This window comes from Osmerus eperlanus, chromosome 19 (assembly GCF_963692335.1).
Source record: "Osmerus eperlanus chromosome 19, fOsmEpe2.1, whole genome shotgun sequence".
NCBI classification, from domain to species: Eukaryota; Metazoa; Chordata; class Actinopteri; order Osmeriformes; family Osmeridae; genus Osmerus; species Osmerus eperlanus.
The window spans coordinates 14100015-14119081 of record NC_085036.1 but is presented as its reverse complement, the minus strand read 5'-3'; the positions used below and the strand labels follow the sequence as shown (position 1 = coordinate 14119081).

At 39.6% G+C, this 19067-nt stretch overlaps 1 protein-coding gene across 1 annotated transcript; it reads right to left on the bottom strand.

Annotated features, from left to right (window-relative positions):
- Positions 1–2684: 2684 nt before the first annotated feature.
- ar (androgen receptor) lies at positions 2685–18453 on the bottom strand. The gene is made up of 8 exons (XM_062485718.1): positions 16556–18453; positions 12083–12234; positions 11136–11252; positions 6918–7196; positions 6521–6665; positions 5572–5702; positions 4846–4997; positions 2685–4660 (listed from the first exon to the last, which is right to left on the bottom strand). The coding sequence occupies exons 1-8, from the start codon at positions 17950–17952 to the stop codon at positions 4502–4504; spliced, it is 2532 nt and encodes an 843-aa protein (XP_062341702.1). The 5' UTR covers positions 17953–18453; the 3' UTR covers positions 2685–4501.
- Positions 18454–19067: the final 614 nt, after the last annotated feature.

Below are 19067 nucleotides of genomic sequence, written 5' to 3'. Positions count from 1 at the left end.
AATTACACTATAGATAACCTTGTTCCATGTAGCCTACCCATACCTTCCAACCTTGCTCCCATATTCTTTTTTTTTTTTTTCGTTTATAAACCGTGTTTTTATTCTGGCTTTTAAGACCAGTCAGTGCTGGGCTGGTGGCAAAGTCCAGATGTGCCCTTCTCGAGCAGTCAGCCAGCATTCATGGTAAGTTGCACTGGTTCTCACTTCATGACAAGCGTGGGTTGATTGTCGATCTACTTGGACCTCTGCCTCATCTTTCGCCTTTTACGCTTCAGCCTGCGCATAACGGCTTCAGCCTGCTAATATAAAAGCGTCTTCCTCCACTTGGCTCTCATCTTGTGGAGATATGTCGCTAAAGCGTGGACACCAACTCAAATGTATTTGTTATTTTTTACCAACTCCCATATTTAACATCTGACGAATATAACTTGACTTATTTATTTAAGACTCGAGCAAACGGCAAACCGAAATATTATCATTAACTTGACCCTCCAGTGAGTAAAACCACATTTAGAGCCTACTGTATCAGAAATATCCATCTCTCCTCTCCGTCACAGACCCACATGGCTCCAAAACGATGCATTCATTTTGTTTGCATGCTTGGGGCAAATATAACTCAAAAAGTTTAAGTAAATGATTTACGGAACTGGCCTGTGGACCGCCCGTTGCCCACCACTGTAGGCCTATGTTGAAATGAATGGGCCAATGAATTTCTCCTCCCACGATTTCTTCAATTTCTTCTGCCTGAGTTTACTTTGTTTTCTTTGAGGGTTTAGTGCAGTTCTATGTACGTATGTTAGGGACAATGCTTGTAAAGAGGGCCGTACAAATACTATTTGATTGTCATAGTTCCTTAACTGATGTGTAGAGTACAAAATCAAGCACACACGTACCAGACGCATGTTTTTGTAGTTTTTTATAATATGCAAAGTAGCACAAACAAACCCCCAGTTAACACAAACCCTGACCAGAAACATATCATACCAATTGTTTAAAAAACTGGTAATCAATTTACAGATAGTGACTTATGAAATTAAGTCTGACACATTTTACAGGTGTCACAACACTTCTAAAAAGCATGGTCATATTTGACTACATTTACTAAAAAGTGATGCAACTTTGCACTTCCACTAATACGTAAAATCATAAACACATGACTCAAATTAAAAAGATAGTCAAAGTCATTAAGAACATGTCTGAAGCTGATGTTGAAAAAAAATCTGCTTAAAAATACAGATTAAGATGTGTATCATCAGTACCATTCACAAATCACTGTACCAACATAGCCAAGTTAATAACATTTATAAATACAGTTAGTTCAAATTAGATCTTAATATATAACCTAATTGTATATCAACAGCATCAACATGTTAATTTAGAAAGATTGTCAGTACATTTTGAAACAAGTTAACAAGGTACACGTTGAGTATAATTCAATGTAAATAATGAGGAATAGCTTATTGCAGAACAAAATCCTGTTCAAAGTAAACCAGTGAAGCAAGAAATGATAAAACTAAGTTTTTTATGAAAACCATTAGAACTGCGATGTAATTCATGAGTATGATCCTTTTTAACTGGAAGCACCATTCTGGGGAATCTGTTGATAATGGTAAAGAAAGCAAAGATACTACTGTGATCTTTTTGTACTACAGTGTAATTGTATCAGAAACGTTTATAATTGTATTTGCTCATGCAGTGCATATTACACAATGTGGATGCAGTGTTGACTGTTTGCAAAACAGTTAGGGTGCAAGCTATTGAGCTAATTAATTGTCCCTTCCTTCCTTCCTTGCTATATTTCTTACTGTATAACCACAAAGGTTAACTGTATTACTGAAATGTGTAATCTGGCCCAATTGAATGGACTAAAACTGCAGACCAATTCAGACTCAAGTATCTCTTGGCAAAGATTCTATACATTACATGAACAAATGCTACATCTTTTTTTTTTTTACAAATACTTTTGGTTTATCTTATATGCCCAGCAGTTTTGAGAAGTAAAGCTCAGGCGTTTATTGCCTGCAAATAATCACAGACATACATTGTGTTTAGTCATGAGCATAATAATAATAGTTGTATGTTGTTGCTTTTACAACAAGATTGGTCAAACACACTTTCATATTTTCAAGATTTCAGTGGGCTGTTTATATCAAAACCATGTTGTTTATTACATACTTGGTTTACCTACTCACAGTTTATGCGTGTTTTAACAACCAGTCTTATTGTAAATGGATTCATAACTGCAGATTATTGCATAGTGCTTGTGACTGTCAAATGCAAGGTGAATTTGAATGCTAATTCAATTTTGAATTGCTGATTTATTTGTTATTGAACCACTATACGTTAATCAAATGTCAAGGTCATAAAAATGTTATTCCAAGTGTATTTGTTTTTTTATTTTTGTGTAAGCAGCATGAAAGTTTCAGCAAGTTTAACCCTTGTGTTATCTTCGGGTCATTCTGACCCATCAGTCATTGTGACCCACTGTCGTATTGCGACAAATTTACCTCATACAAAAACAAAGTGAAGCATTTTCTTTTAACTCTCGGGCTGTCTCAGACCCCCCACATTGCAATGGTTAAAAGAAAATTATTTTTATTTGTTTTTGTATTGGGTGAAATTGGGTAAACACAACGATGGTTCGTTGTGAACCTTTGGGTCATGTGACCCGAAGGCAGCACGAGGGTTAAGACATTTAACACATTTACAGGTTTTACACGGAACATTTACAGATGTTACACCTAAAATCTGATACAAATTAATTTAGTAGAGCAATTTACGCCACAGCTAGCAGAAAAAGACTTGTTTGTGTCAAATTAAAATGCCACATAGAAACCAACATAAAAAACACTTTTCCTCCTACCTTACTTGTAATTAAATGTTTCACTTGATTGGTGTTTCGCCTTGTGTATTAAAACATGTTTTAGTGTAAGAATGCAGTGTCAGAAAGTTCATGTGATTCAGTGATTAGCTAGGGCAAATGAATAGTCATATTTTGGCACTTATTGTAGTTTTGATCACCCTGAAGTAACAGAAAGCAATCTTCTTGTGGACAAAATGGTATATGTTTCAAATTATCATGGTCAAGCACAATACTATTTTACTTCTATTTGACTTCTTTACTGAATTTACACTAATACAATTTAAACATGCAGTTAGACAAGAGATTATTGAAAACAGTAACTATCATAGTTGTACTATAGGGCCTACTTGCAAGATATACAGTACACCTATATGTTTTGGAAAATTACAAAGGGCCACATGGAATCTGCATGCAGTTAGTAAAGCTCACAGGTATTGCAATATCACAAACACAAATCAAGGTCCTTGGTACAGTGAGCAAGATTGTCTTAAAATATTGTTGCTATATTCACATTAAGAGCATATTGTAACTGGATTAAAGAAAGTAGAATGTTTCTGTGAATCCCAAATAACCCTTTACTTATCGCAAATGTCAAGGTCATAAAAATTGCTTTTTTGACTGCAATGTTTATACCATTTCAACTGCTACTAATATGCCATGTCATGTTTAGATTAAATTCATTTAATTCCATTTTAACAAGCACTTATTTAAGATGACCAGTTCATCTTTGTTCAGATGCCACTAATAAATTGTGTTCAAATACAGAGATGGGCCGTTACGGGCAAGCAAAACCAGCATGTTTTAAACATTGAAACTGGTGAAACAATTTATGTATGTTCGGTTTGACCATCAATTTTCCCCAATTATTACTCACACGATATTTAAACTAGTTACACTTTGAGTTTGATCTTTAAATTCTAAACAGAGAGATCCACAGAAGAACTCGGCTTGCAACTGGTAAAAAAAAAGCATATTAATTTACAAATTAAAACTAGATAAAATCATGACAGCATCATTAGAAAAGCTGTGCGTATATATGTATCTGATCTAAACTGTATACCAGAAAGCTGTAAGTGCAACTACTATTTTGATGTATTTTGTATTGTATGTGTGATAACTGTACTGTGGGTACATAGTCTAATACATGAATGGAACAGTTACTAAATACAGATAAACTACTGTCTATGTATATGAAGAAGTATTCAGGAATTATCTGCATAACTTTAGATAAACAATTCAAAATGTACATATCAAGATCTTACATGTTCCAATTTGTGCATAGATGAGTTAAACGATCAGTAATGGATGTTGTTTTCATCTCACTTCGGACCCTAAAAGTACTATGTGATTTTCCTTCCCTAGAAATATGAGATAGGGCTGTCAACAAGGTGACACTTTGCAACTCTTGAGATAAATGCCAAAACTTGGCTGTCGAATTGAGAAAATGATCTCAATTATGTCAGATAAGCAAGAACACTACTGCTACTGGTGATGTCATGATTATAGAAGGGTACGCTGAGCTATCAGGTAAATTGGAGAAAAAGAAACTGAATTGCAGGGAAGCAATACAGAACCTTGGCTTTCATTTTTAGAGGCAGGATCAGATCTGCTCTTTTCTTCAGATGATAATCAATCCCACTACTTGTGGAACAGAATCGGTTTAGCTAAACCTGCCAGGATCTTTGGCACATGTACTGAAATGATCTCAGCAATCATCTCAGGGAAGCTGACCTTAGTGGGCAAGGACTGAGCCTGGACAAAGAGGTCAAACGTAAACTGTTGGAGTTTCCTTACGGTCTGAAATTGGAAAGATAGAGTTGTTAAATCACTTTGAGTATAGGTTTTCACAATGTTGTCATGCTGAAGCAATGCCGGAGATAACCATTCAGAATAATTGTGATATTATTCCGAGATTTTAGTCGTTTATTTATTCAAATCCTTTTGTAATAGTTGATGTGTTGTAATACATTTTGTACACTAACCGGCTGGAGAGAATCCAGGAGGCGTGTGAGTTGATAGAACCTTTGTGAGCAATTTGGCTTTCTCCCATAGCTGATGAGACGATCCAGTTCATTGATGTAGGTAGAACGCAACTCATCAAAGTACTTCTGACTCTTAAGACCCTCTACTGGAACTGCAAGAGATAAGATACATTACTAAGTGCAACCATCTATAACCCTCATAACTGTCTCCAAGAGCAGCTCCCTTTACTCAAATGTGCCTGTAGATCTGTGATTTGCTTAACTGTAGATCTGTGATTTGCTTAACTGTAGATCTGTGATTTGCTTAACTGTAGTACTGTGATTTGCTTAACTGTAGATCTGTGACTTGCTTAACTGTAGAACTGTGATTTGCTTAACTGTAGATCTGTGATTCGCTTAACTGTAGATCTGTGATTCGCTTAACTGTAGATCTGTGATTCGTTTAAATGTAGATCTGTAATTCAGGTAACATAGGTAACATCGCACTGACAAATTGTAATCCATACCTGGATTCATTACATTTGAATTCCTAATAGTCTGCATAACTGATCATTTCAGTGGTAGTTACAAGAGACAACAACACTGGTGCTCCCAACTAAACAAACACAGGTGATGCTTGGGGTCGTGGCAACAGCTGCAGATCTGGCTTTAACAACGGAAAATGCTTTTCACCGGCGTCATCAGTGAGTGAGGTGAACCTCCAGGGCATGTCTTCGGAGCACTTACTGATGCTGAAGAGAAGTAGGGCCTTCATGCAGAGAAACTCCTCCTGCGTGACCTGGAGCATAACAAACTCCTGGGACAGGTGTCTCATCCGGAGACAATGCTCGTACATGGAGGAAATATGCATCCGATGGCTGAGGATAGAAGATGGAGGGAGAGCAGCGTTGTGAGGTCAGGGAGAGCAACAGGGTTACGGGAATAGATGGCGGGGGGGGGGGGGGAGGACTGAGGGGAGTACATTTAAATGTTTGACTCTGTGTTGCTGTAGATGGAGAGAGGTTGAAGGGAGCAGGTTTGTGTGTGACCATGTTAGAATGAGGAGAGTTACCTTGTCTGTGTGACCAGATTGGCTGAATGATGCAGTAAGTGGACCCATATACTTAGGACTTTTGTGGAATATTACAGTAAGACATTGTGGCACAAGCCTTACGCGGGTATGAAGATGATACAGTATCGCAAAAATATATATAATTCTGTTGCTAATGTACTGTATATTTCTCAGTAAAGGTGTGTTGGATACGACTGTATATTTGGTACTGCCAACGGCCAGGAAATACAAGATTTAAACTTCCCACCCAGCAGTATTACGTAATGAGACAGAGAGAGAGACAGAGAGAGACAGAGAGAGACAGAGAGAGAGAGAGATAGTGAGAGATAGTGAGACAGAGAGAGACAGAGAGAGAGACAGAGAGAGAGAGACAGAGAGAGAGACAGAGAGAGAGACACAGAGAGAGAGAGAGAGAGAGAGAGAGAGAGAGAGAGAGAGAGAGAGAGAGAGAGAGAGAGAGAGAGAGAAATTGGAATCCGCCACATACTTAACAGCCAAGAGGCAATCCCGTAGAGTAAATCTTTCTAAACATCAAACTGTAGCAACACAAGTGCTGGGTGTCCTGGCGGCAATGAGATAATTTAGTGGAGATAATTGAATTCAGTACGAGACAGCTGCACATACTCATTGAACACGAGATCAGGAGCAAAGTACAGCATTCTGCCGTTGACATTCTTGTAGGACCTCCACCCCAAGGCAAACACCATCACCCCCATCCAGGAGTGCTGAATGACGGTCATCTGGTCATCCACGTGCAGATTTCGAAACCCTGAGGACATTTTGGGAAATGTTGATAAGGTGTATAATGGATATTACTGCTGATTACAGTGGAACATGTGATAAATCAAATTAAACAATAGCACGCTAAGTTCAAAATCAATCATGTCATAAATGTGGACCCTCAGGAGACTCCAGTATACACCGACGCTGAAGCAGCTCTAGCCAGGACGACCATCGCAAAGACCTTTCGTGAAAAACTATCCCAAATGTCGTCATCATCCTGCATGTTGTGTCACTCTACCTGGCAGGCCTTTCGCCCACTTCACCACCTTGACCAGCTGTCTCTCCCCGAGCTCGTTGAGACTGGTGAGCAGGTTGGCGGCGGAGTCTGGCTGCCCATGGTCGTGACCGGCGTTCACCACCTCGGGCTCGATGGACTCCAGGATGTTGAGGAACACCAGCTGGGAGTGGAAGCTGAGGCTGGGCCGGGGAGAGAGGACCTGGACAGCCTCAGAATGACCCTGGCTGGGCTGATCATCTTCCTGAGTCTTCAGCTGTCCGATCTTCTTGAGTTTACGAGCTGGTGGAACAGGAGAGAGAGACAGCAGGGGAAACACTGTTAATAGATTCGGTACATCTGTTACCCTTCTGAAGCTCTTAAATACCACGTGAAGGGATCCCAAATAATTGAAACAATGGCAAAATTCACGTTTCGTAATATATAGTGCTTTTTGAACTTTTCTAACATCTGCTGTTGATTGAGCTATAAGTCACTGGTAGCTTGAACCTTGCTGAGCCAGAATGGCCTGTGATGAAGTTAAGGATCTCTTTCCCTGTTTCAGAATGTCTCTGGAGAGAACATTTAAAGTAAAAAAGGGGCATTTGTAGTGGCCAAACTGCCAGTTCCAGAATATGAACATGAACATGAAATGTTGCCCGGTTTAAAAAAGATATACATTCAAACAGAAAACTGTCAAAATGAAGACCAAGATTAACATGTTTAACTAATGAGGTTATTAAAAACTTCCTGACACAAAACTGTGTAAACTGACTAGACAAAACAACAATGTTTAGGCTGAACAGGAGAAAAAAAACCTCTGAAAGATGAATCGCTATCTGTGTTCCTGTTGCTTTTCCTCATCCTGCCTTGACATCTACAAACATCTAGTTCTGCTGCAATCGATGTGGAAAATACATTGCAGTCTTGTAATTACTTTGGTTAACAGTAAGAGTTAGGTAGATATAGAGGATCACACTAAAATGATAATAATCTGCAAAAAATACCTACACTTTCATAAAAGTGCACTAAACCGGATGAGCCCCATCTGGTAGATAGCATTTTGATAAGGGGTTAAGGTATGTCTCCGTGAAGCACAAATATTTTCCTTCACTGTCTAGTCCAAGGAGAGAAGACCAGAAGCAGGACTTTTTTCAAACATGCAGCCACACATTAGGCCAACTGGCCAGTGATCAAGACTTGACTTTGCAATGAACCTGTTCAGCTATAAATGTTTCTGTTGCAACACTGCATTTAAACTGGATGCATTGACAAAACAATGCTAAAGAAGCCGTTTGCTAACTGATCCGCATGTGACAGATGTTTGACACTTGACACCCTCCACTAATTAACTCAAAAAGCACTAAGTCTTCCTTACAGAGGTGACAAGTCTCCTGCCTCAAATGAATCCAAGTGAAATAACCACATTCTGCTAATCAGTTGCCACATCACAAACAATCTGTGCTGAAACCAACCCTGTGACTACAGTCAAGACTAGACAAGTCTCCAATCCACCATTCACTCTCAAACTACTTATTTTTGCCGGATAACACAAACTCTCTTTTGAGTTTCCAAGTTCTGGGTTCTCCGAGTTATTTCTGCTTTCGCTACCATGACACCTGTCTGAGGGAGAGAGGGAGGGATGCAATCTCTCCTTAGCAGATCAATAACCAGGCATACAAGTTATTCAAACTGAATGGGACAGACAATGTTGGTCTCAAAAGACTCTACTTTTTAACTGAGTTTTACCGAATTCTGAAGAGGGACTGACTGGTGCCTGCCTATCTCTCAAGTCAGAAGTTTAGCTGAGCTTTGTAGGGCACTAAATGAATCTGGAGGATAAGGGGTTGTCTATAATGAGAGCCACTCTGCTTTACTATAGATCCATGGCCTAGAGGCATATGCGGAGTAGACTATCAATTACTAAAAATATCAGGGTGCACTTTTAGTAGGTCTGGTCTTGGTTGAAAGTGGGAGAAATTATTCTTAAATTCCTCTCAGTGCCCTGTCAACATGGGATGTTGTAAATGACAAAACGATGACTAAATATTGTGGAATGAAAATGATATAACACTGTTGAGAGAATGGTTGGACTGACACCCACAACCTCCATTAACCCCCCTGTCTGAAGTCTCTCTGCCCAAAACCATTCCAACTCTAGCTTGGCTCACTGCTTGAGCTTTTATGAGCACTGGCCATGAATATATACACTAAAATACTGTCCAATTCTACACATATAGGAAAGTTAATTACGTACAAAAAGCTACCTATGAACATATACTGTGCAAGTTTAATTTATACCCATCTATGCACTGCTCTTTTTACTATGTGAAATGGGGGTGATGGAACATTGCCAAGTCACTTTGTTGCTTTCTGATCTTCAACATCTGATTGTTTATTGACACATCCCAGAAAGTTGAAACATAATTTGCAGCCAAATTACATATAATTACACATTTCTTACATATCATATTTTATGTGAAATATAAAATGTATATTTTCTAAGACTGGAAATCCTTCAGTTGAAAACACCATCCAGTAATTCCTTCTAGTATTTTCACAAACATCAGAACATGTTTCTTGTCCTAGTGTCTTATCTTCCTGATAGTACATACTGGAGTCAAAAGTGTTGGTCAGGTTGCACTGCTCTGTACATACAACCTCCCTTAAATTGATGCAAAGCCAATTCAAACAGGTAGCCAAGTCAGATGTCACGCTCTCTTACTCAACAAGTATGAACCATAATACGAATTATATATATATTTATCAACTGATGTAAATAATAATACTAACAATAAAAATATCTACTTACATTATTCTTTTTTTGTTATTTCCACTCTAGTTTTGGTATATTCGTTTATTGTATCCTTTAAGCATGCCACTAAACCAGTTATGTTTTAGACGCACAAAGATATTGCTAAAGGAATATCAATATCCATATTTGCCTGTTTAAATTATCATTTACTTTAATAAGGACAGCTAAACTGAACATGAGGAGAGTTATAATTAGTGTAAACAGGTGCTGGTGTGGTGGGTGAGCAATCTTCCTCCCGGCAAATCCCATGAGAAACCAATATTTCTGGCTCTTTAATTACCTCCAACCGTTTTTGTAATGTACTATACATATTATTCTGGGGTTAATTACAAAGACTGCCTACAGGAAATACCCTGTCAACGCACAACATTTCCTCTGCAACTGCATACAGAAGTTTAGAAGTAGAGAGAGTTCAGCCAGGTCATTTGATGATATTTCCCATGCTTTCCCGTAGCATTGTGTATCAGAAAAATGGAATCTATGGTGAATCGGTCAAATTAACTGGCACATTCAGAAGATCTATTTGGAGATGTGCAGTAATTATTAACCTGAAAAAAGGTCATATGGAATTCTCTGCTCCAAATGAAAACCTGCATGCTATGATTCTCAACAAGATTCTTCAATTTTTCAGGAATAATAAATCCATAAAATCCATCATCATTCTATAATAAGATGATACGATGAGTCTTTCAGATCTTCACTGAGTTCCCAAATTACTGTCACAAACTTCCCAGGAAGAAAGTGCAGAGAGAGGATTACACATCTCACAGAGGCGACTTTGAAGGAGAGAGGTCTCTTTGTAACTACAGCTAGAGAAGGTGACACTGACAATCACAGCATTACTTCGCATTTTCCCCCCATGAGCTTGTCAGCAGCTGGTGGCTAAATTACCAGCATTTATGCTCCTTTAATACCATGTCTCGTGTCAGTTTTCTGCTCTTCGGTACAATTTTCACTGTTACCAGAATGAGGAAATGGTGGAGAGTGAAAATTGAACACAAGACAAAAATTAGTCCACCACATGTCTATCTTTAGGGGTCTAATATGACGAACATGTCTGGGAGAGTGTAGAATGAACGTAATAGGTTGAAATTGCCTTGCGGCACAGTCAGGGGCTTGATTAGCGGAAGCATCTCCCATCGTGATTCTGCACTTGAAGACACCTTAAATGTGTAAGATGGGAATGCAACAGTCACCGAAAATCGGGTACTTGGGCTTAGACCGTTTTTCGAAATCATCCACGCTGGGTTCATTCTTATGGGCTTACGGGATCAGCAGAAATATTACACATACATACTCTGGTATATGAAATTTCCGACATAAAGGGAAGAGGTTTTGCATGCAGGCGTACGTGTAAAGTGAAGCAGGAGTGTAGTTAAGAAGAAGTCGGTTGAAATGCAGAAAATTGAAAAGGGGTTCTCACTCACCTCCCAGAGTCATACCAGCCTCAAAACATTTCTTCAGGCGACACGATGGGCAGTTTTTCCTCCTGAGCTTGTCAATGGTGCAGTCATTTCGGCTTGCACATAGATATTTCTGTTTCCCTAAAAGGAAAAAATATATAAGTATGTAAATGTTTTATTTGATTATATGTTTCCTTTATTTGTCTTTTAAAATCAGTGTTCAATGTTCCTGATGCAGCTACATGAATACTCTACAAACAAGTACATTTATAATGCGTTTATCGTGGCATGGTGAATTAATAAAATATTTATTTTACAAGGCATTACTTGATGGTCTCTACAAAGTTTCCATTCTGAGTTCAGCAGGAGAGAAAAAATTATGAGCCTAACAAGTCCTCTGGGAGCAGTCCGAGGACTGCAGTCCTGCGTTTATAGAATTGGCCCCCACAAACTACACGGTTATAAAGCCTATTTAACCACGATTCTGGGTCGTTCACTGTAGCTGCTGACTTGTGTGGTACTCTTTAAACCCTCACACCCTTGCAATGATGATTTCAAACATGTTTGGGTTTTTTGGGTGCTGATTGAAACCATTCCCACGAGGGGCAAAGCCTTGGTGTGATCTACGATTACACCAGTGTCAGATTTCCCCATCTTACTGAACATGATGCGTCACTACAGCAAAAATACAACGTGTGAGCGTGTGAGCTGGAAACATTATCTATAAAACCGTGTGGCTTACCGGCTAAAAATTTGTAAAAATAGTGTGAGAGGGTCTACGTGTTTCAATTTCTTTCACACTTTCGAGAACGTAAACTCAGGACAAAAACGCCTTCAATATCTGGGTCTCCTCTACAGAGCTTTCAACAGTTCCCATAGTCTTTTAAGACCCTGTTAGCTTAGCTTGGAACTTTGCCTTGTTAGTGTTACACAGAAAGCTGCTAAGGTAATAAATTCCCAGTTCTCCTTACCTTCTGCAGCCCTCTTAAAGAACACTTTGCAGCTGCCGCAGGTGAGCGCGCCGTAGTGGCAGCCAGAAGCTTCGTCGGCACAGATCAAGCAGGTTCTTTGTGGTGGGAAGAAGAATTCCATAGGGAACATGTGCTCCCTGCCACTTTCAAACCTTCAAGACAAACGCAGAAACATGTCTATTCAGGCAAATCTTAAACACGCAAACAATGCATCATCGATGCAATTACATAATAACAGAAAGATTTTACGTAACCAGAAGTTGTCTGAATATATTTTCAAACTCATTTAAATTTGAATATGTCATAATAATCTGGACGTCTGCCATTGCAGATTGACTTGATTACGTAGATATAGACATTTTGCTAGGCATGTAGCTAAGCAGGGTGTTCTGTGCTAAAAATACCTTGTGTGAAATATAACCCACTGACATACGAACGGGAAACGACTCAGTGCACAAGACTATCTGGACAGCCAGAACTTCATTTATGCCACGACAAAAATTCTCAGCAGTAATGCACACAAGGCACACATCAAGGGACGCCTAAAGTAAGTGAGTCACCTATCGCAGATGTGACAAACGATCATGTTACACTACATCATCAAACCAATTGTATGGGCCAGTGTGTGTGTGTGTGTGTGTGTGTGTGTGTGTGAGCAGATTGCTAGTGGCAGAAGAGCACATGGTTTGGGGTTTGTCAGGAGATCCATGAAAAAGGACGCAGACATCCTAGGACGCGCCATTTTGTTTCAGTTTGTGTTTGTGCCTCTGGTGTCCTGCTACTACTGTACCTACTCCCGCTACTAAGCTTCTCTTCCTCAGCACCGCGGGTGACTACACAATCTGTGTGACTACACAACCTGTGTGACTACACAACCTGTGTGACTACACAATCTGTGTGACTACACAACCTGTGTGACTACACAACCTGTGTGACTACACAACCTGTGTGACTACACAATCTGTGTGACTACACAACCTGTGTGACTACACAATCTGTGTGACTACACAACCTCTGTGACTACACAATCTGTGTGACTACACAATCTGTGTGACTACACAATCTGTGTGACTACACAACCTGTGTGACTACACAATCTGTGTGACTACACAACCTGTGTGACTACACGATCTGTGTGACTACACAACCTGTGTGACTACACAACCTGTGTGACTACACAACCTCTGTGACCAAAAAGAAACAGCACAAAACAAATCTGATTCACAAATCAGCTTTTGCAGAAAACGGTTCAGTCTAGTTACACTGATTCACAGTTATCAAGAGCCACATCCTTCTGACTGTGTGACCAAGCCTGCAGCATTGCTCAGGCTCATTTAAGGAGCTTAATTTCCCATTAGATAAGGGCAAGGGGTGTGATGACTGCAGAGGGTGTGAGACAAGTGTGAACAGCAGCCCCAGGACCAGGGAGGGGGGCAACATCCAGCACCAGTGCTGCCCCAGGAACAGATTGGACAGTGTGTACAGATATAACTAAACCTTGTTGACGTGCAACTTAAGATGTCAAGGTTGTGTTAAACAGACAAGGACAACACTAATAATTGACCGAGTGTTCACCAAACGCTCACTGGCACCATAGCATAGACAACAGCTGTGTGAAAGCAACATCTTGCTTTCAAATTCTTTTTCTTCAGGTTACGTATCTGTGGTTTGACACCGCAGACGTTCTCGTTTGTGCAGTGTGCTGGTAGTAAACAAAAAATTGCCCATTCAAATTCTTAGAACTCCTCTAAAAGTGTTCTATCACAGCTGTGTATAAGTTACATTGACTTTTAACCACCTATCAGAAGGTGACTGACACCTCCCTATCCCCCACTGTTAGGGACTAGAACAAGAATAACTAGGGAGAGAGACCACTGTTAAAGACTAGAGCAAGACTAACTACTGTTAGGGACTAGAGCAAGACTAACTAGGGAGAGAGACCACTGTTAGGGACTATAGCAAGACTAACTAGGGAGAGAGACCACTGTTAAAGACTAGAGCAAGACTAACTAGGGAGAGAGACCACTGTTAGGGATTAGAGCAAGACTAACTACTGTTAGGGACTAGAGCAAGACTAACTAGGGAGAGAGACCACTGTTAGGGACTATAGCAAGACTAACTAGGGAGAGAGACCACTGTTAGGGACTAGAGCAAGACTAACTAGGGAGAGAGACCAGTTGTCTGGAACAGGAAGCTGACCCGGGAGCCATTTTAATTTCTCTTTCATGTGGATGTCTGCAACACCAACTCCTTAGAACGTCATGCTGCTTTCACCCTGGTGCACTTTTTAATGCTCTACGTTTATCGGAATAAAGAAGTAATTCGTACTTTTCCGAAGCTGTTGCCGTAAAAGAGAACAGTTTACGTGCTGTGTTCAAATCAAGAGATAAATAATGTGCCAATACTGTATATACAACCAACCTGAATACTATAGTTCAGGGTAGTCCGATTATAAAACTGTGCTTCATGTCGTACGGTATCCTTAACACGTTTATATTTAACCTTAGAATCCAGAAACCACAACCACGTTCATATGTAGAATGTGAAACTGACATCAGCACAGCACTTAACGATGTAGGGCTTAATTTGGAGGGGATGAATGCCCCACTAAGTGTGGTGAATCTGTGCAAATGGTAAACTATTCATAAATCTGTAGTGACAGTATACATGTCCACTACACCACCTCAAGATAACAGGCAGCATGGAGAGTTCTCCATGTAGTTTCCCCTCTACACGCACACACATGCAAAACCACACAGGTAAATTTAGGAATATTTCAGATAATGACACTAATTTAAAACATCGCCTCTGGACAGGGAACAAAACAATATAGTGGGCAGACACCTACTTCTGTTGATGTGTTTTTTACGGAGCGATAATTAGACATAGTCACGGAAGAGACAGCGCAGTGGGACAAGAGGGATCTGAGGTCAGAGTCCACTCCAGGGAAGAGACGCACCTCAAATGTAAAGATTTTACAGAAAGTTAACCAGATAAACAGATCGAGAGATTACTATCTATCCACTGATTGTGTGTTCATTAATGTATTCATGATGGTGTAAGCTCAATGGACAAATACACTGCATCTTCATTAATAGTGCAACATATGTAAATAGGTCTCTCATGACGTGCTGATAAGATCTAAAGATAGAGCAGACTGTGTTGAGGTAACTGCTAAAACAGACAGTTTCTTTCTCACTCCCAACACAGAATTATTGAAATACAAATTGACAACTTTCAGGGGGCCTGATGACCTCGAGAAACCCCTGTTTCTGTTTTGACTAGGCAGACCAGACGATTCTGATGTCTGCAGAATGGTAAAGAATTAAATACAAGAGACCAGAAAGAAATCTGTTCTACCATAAAGTGGACGGTCACAGTACAAGTCAGTTTAAACTACGATTAAACTACGAACTAGTAATGTGTCAATTAAATCATTTAAAATGTAATTAAAATATGACATTAAAATATACAGTATGTACTCTGCATACAGTATGTACACATTACACACATGGAAGGATCAATGACCAAGAGTGTAAATAATAGGAGCTAGATGTCAAGTGTAATTAAAGTGGTTTGCTATTCTAATTTATTAATTAAAAAAAACGAATGATCTATACCATAAACTTTATTCATATCAAACACAAACTGACATCTTTTCTATAAAGAAAAATACCTGAGGTCTCACAAACCAATCAATATGACAATATCCCTATTTTTATGTTATATGTTAAATGTACATTACATGTATATTATATAGGTAATCCAATTTACTAATCTTACTTTCACTACCATTTCCTATTATTGATATGGTTTGTATAAAATGCTTATGAGGCGGGTTGTAACATGAATCGTCACACACCACAACTGCATGAGGGGTCAAATGAGGTTAACATTTCACTTTCTTCACCACCATACCCAATGAGCCACTGCACTGCTCTGAATCCCAGCACATCCACTGCCTCTCAATCCTTTGTCTTCAAGAAATGAAAATAGTTCCCTCGTGTCTGACACTATACCCTGCGTTTTGGGGAACTGTTCTATTTCATTTTATTATTTGAAGGGGTGTCTGTGTGTTTCAGTTAGCTGCATTCTGTATTTGTTGACTATTGGAAGAACATTTTTATATTTGTAGATATTGAACAGGCCTACAGCTGATATACAATTTCTTAACAGTTTTAAATAGATGTTTCTTGCTGTATATGTTCTTGAAAAGTTTTTGGGAAAATATATTAAGGCTATGTGTCAATGAACTTCCCAGTTTACATCAAGGATTAATACACATGAAGATACAAAGGTGCAAAATGATTAGTTTGCTTGCATGCCTGCTGACATCATCTCTATACAAATTAAAGTAAATGTTTAAGTTATAGTCAAACTAATTTGTGAATAGCAAAACTGTGAAATAATTCGATTTAATATGTAGGCTATTCCCAAATACATATTGCATATTGTAATTTCAAAAACACTTACCTGGGGTCACTGTATGCTACATCCAGCCAGTCTCCAACTTCATTCTTGATGCAGTTAGAGTTGGGGTAGGTCACCCGTCCCAGAATTGCGCCGGGGTACCACGCCTCGAGATTTGGCCGTTCGCGGTGCACGAGACCCCCTTTGTCGTATTCATACGGGTTGCATATGAACGTTGCTTCTGGTGCCGCATTACTTGTATTCATGTTCTGTCTGGAGGGTCCATAATGTACGTTTTCATCGTACCTATAATGCAGGCCCCATGGTGTTCCTGATGATTCATTATTGATGGCCTCAGATTTAACCTTAACACTGTGTTGCTGATGGAGATAGTCTACATATTTATCCTCCATAGTCTGTCCGGTTTCACCGAATTGAGCAAGGGGTTTGTAAAAGACATGAGACGAGCTGCTGTCTGGGTCACTTTGACTGAATTGTGGCAAGTTAGCGTAAAAAAGTTGATCAAAGGGACAAGAGACAGAAGGCGCATCCTCTCTGTTCATAGAAGTTTCTTTTGAAGTTAAGTCACCATCATTTATACTCAGTCCAAACTCCTGACCGTCCATAGATTGGTGTGCGGAACTGACATGTTGGAGAGCCGCGGAGTTCTCTGCAATTTCAGTGACGGTGGAACTTTTATATATCGGAATTTCTTTATCGCTTTGTAGTGATCTGGGACCGCGATCAATATGGCACTTGTAATCTGAGGTAGCTTTTTCAGACCCAGGACAATCAATTAAAGGAACGTCAAACAAGTAGTTTCCTTGAGTTTGGTCATTTGAGATGGAGATACTGTGATTATGTCCCATATCAGTCATCTCATTCGAGTCCATGTTAAGTCCAAGAGACACAGAGACAGCCTTGCACAGCTCCCTCGCCGTTTCTGAGATGGTGGTGCAGGCAGTGTTGGAGCAGGTACTCGCCGCACAGGCGTCACCGTTAGGACTTAACTCCTTTCCGTGACGGGGCACAGCTGGTTGACAGCGTTGTTTTTCCGTGAATACTTGCGGGACAGTGCAACAGGATCCGTTGTCTGCAATGTCTGATCCATTCAAACAGTTTTTTGTTGCTGTTGAGCTTTTCACAAAATGGATACGACTTGCTTGTGCTTCGAGTGTTCTGTAAAAACCAATACTGTCACCTTCTCTTACCTCGGTATCTGAATTACGAGCAGTCCCTGGCCATATTTCTTTGCGGGGTGATTGTCGATTAGTTTGGCGCATCTCCCAGGAGTGCTTATTTTGCAAGAAACTGTACTTGGAACTACTGTAGTCCAAGCTTTCGTTGACAGCGTTATTCGGCAGAGCAACTCGCACGTTGTGAAAAACGTTTTGGTAAGGTCCTCGAAAAACTATGTTAGGGGAGTCACAAACTCCTCCTAATGGAACGGGAATCTCCATATTATAGGCAACTCCAGAAACGTAGCTCGTGGTGAGTAGTTAGTAATATTGTTGAAAGAAGTCTAAAAAGGTTTGAACAGAATTTATGTATTTAAATAAAATTCCATCATCTCACACAATCAACTTCAGTCAAATATACCGTAGACAACTAAAATGGCACAACAAGTCAGTGCTGATTGCAGGTTAATGGTAAACGGTTTCTTAAACGAATACAAACTTTGAAAATGAATAGTTTTATTCCGACTTCGGTAGCCTGTCTTCGAGTAGAAAGTACAAAAACATAGCTTTTGAAAACGTACACTCACACGCACGACTCGTTCTCGTCCTATCGAATGAAAAAAGTAAACATGTTAAGAGATGATTCTGCGGTCGACTGTCGTGGTCTAACATTCACTTGTGAGGGACGGTCCGACCAATCTAGAGTTGCGCTACAGTTTCACCCATGCCTTGACTACGCTGAAAGGTATTACCAAAACTCTTAACCCCTACCATCCTGTCATGTGCATCCAAAGCCTTATAAAACAGACTTTTGATTTCAATGTTTGACTTATAGCGAGACTTCCCGGGGACGAAGTTTACTTTCAAAGTCCTTGAGCGCTTTTGTGGTCAGTTTGTGAGTTTAGCACCCCACGCTAGCATACAAAATAATACATTCCTCGGAGTAATTCCAGTTTTCAATGTCATTTAAAGAAAGTCAGGATTTACTGTAGCCTAGTAACGTTTTAGTATGTCTATGCCTATTACAGTCATGGCCAAAAATATGACACTTCAAAAAACTCAAATGTCCTATTTAACATAAGTTGAAGTTGAACTAAGTATTTCGTCTCCACAATAAGCCTAAAATCACAGAACCTTTGTATTTGATTCAGAAGGCTATGTAATTGGCTATATTCATTAAAATCAGAAAATGGACAGAAAAACAAATAGATAAAATCACCCTATTACATCAGCATTTCTAACCGTAGACTTAATATTTGGTAACACAGCCTTTTGGTCAGGAGAACTGCAATCAAGTTCTCCCTCTCTATCTTGGCAGTTTGTCCCTCTCCTCTGCTTACAAACTTCTCTAGTTCTCCCAGAATAGAAGGGTGCTTTCTAACTGCTGTTTTCAGATC

Coding starts and splice junctions, on each gene's coding strand:
- ar (XM_062485718.1), bottom strand. CDS start 17,952: ATGGAGATTCCCGTTCCATTAGGAGGAGTTTGTGACTCCCCTAACATA. Junction 11,253..12,082: donor CTTTAAGAGGGCTGCAGAAG/GTAAGGAGAACT, acceptor TTTTCCTTTTAG/GGAAACAGAAATATCTATGT. Junction 4,998..5,571: donor CCTACTTCTCTTCAGCATCA/GTAAGTGCTCCG, acceptor TATCTCTTGCAG/TTCCAGTAGAGGGTCTTAAG.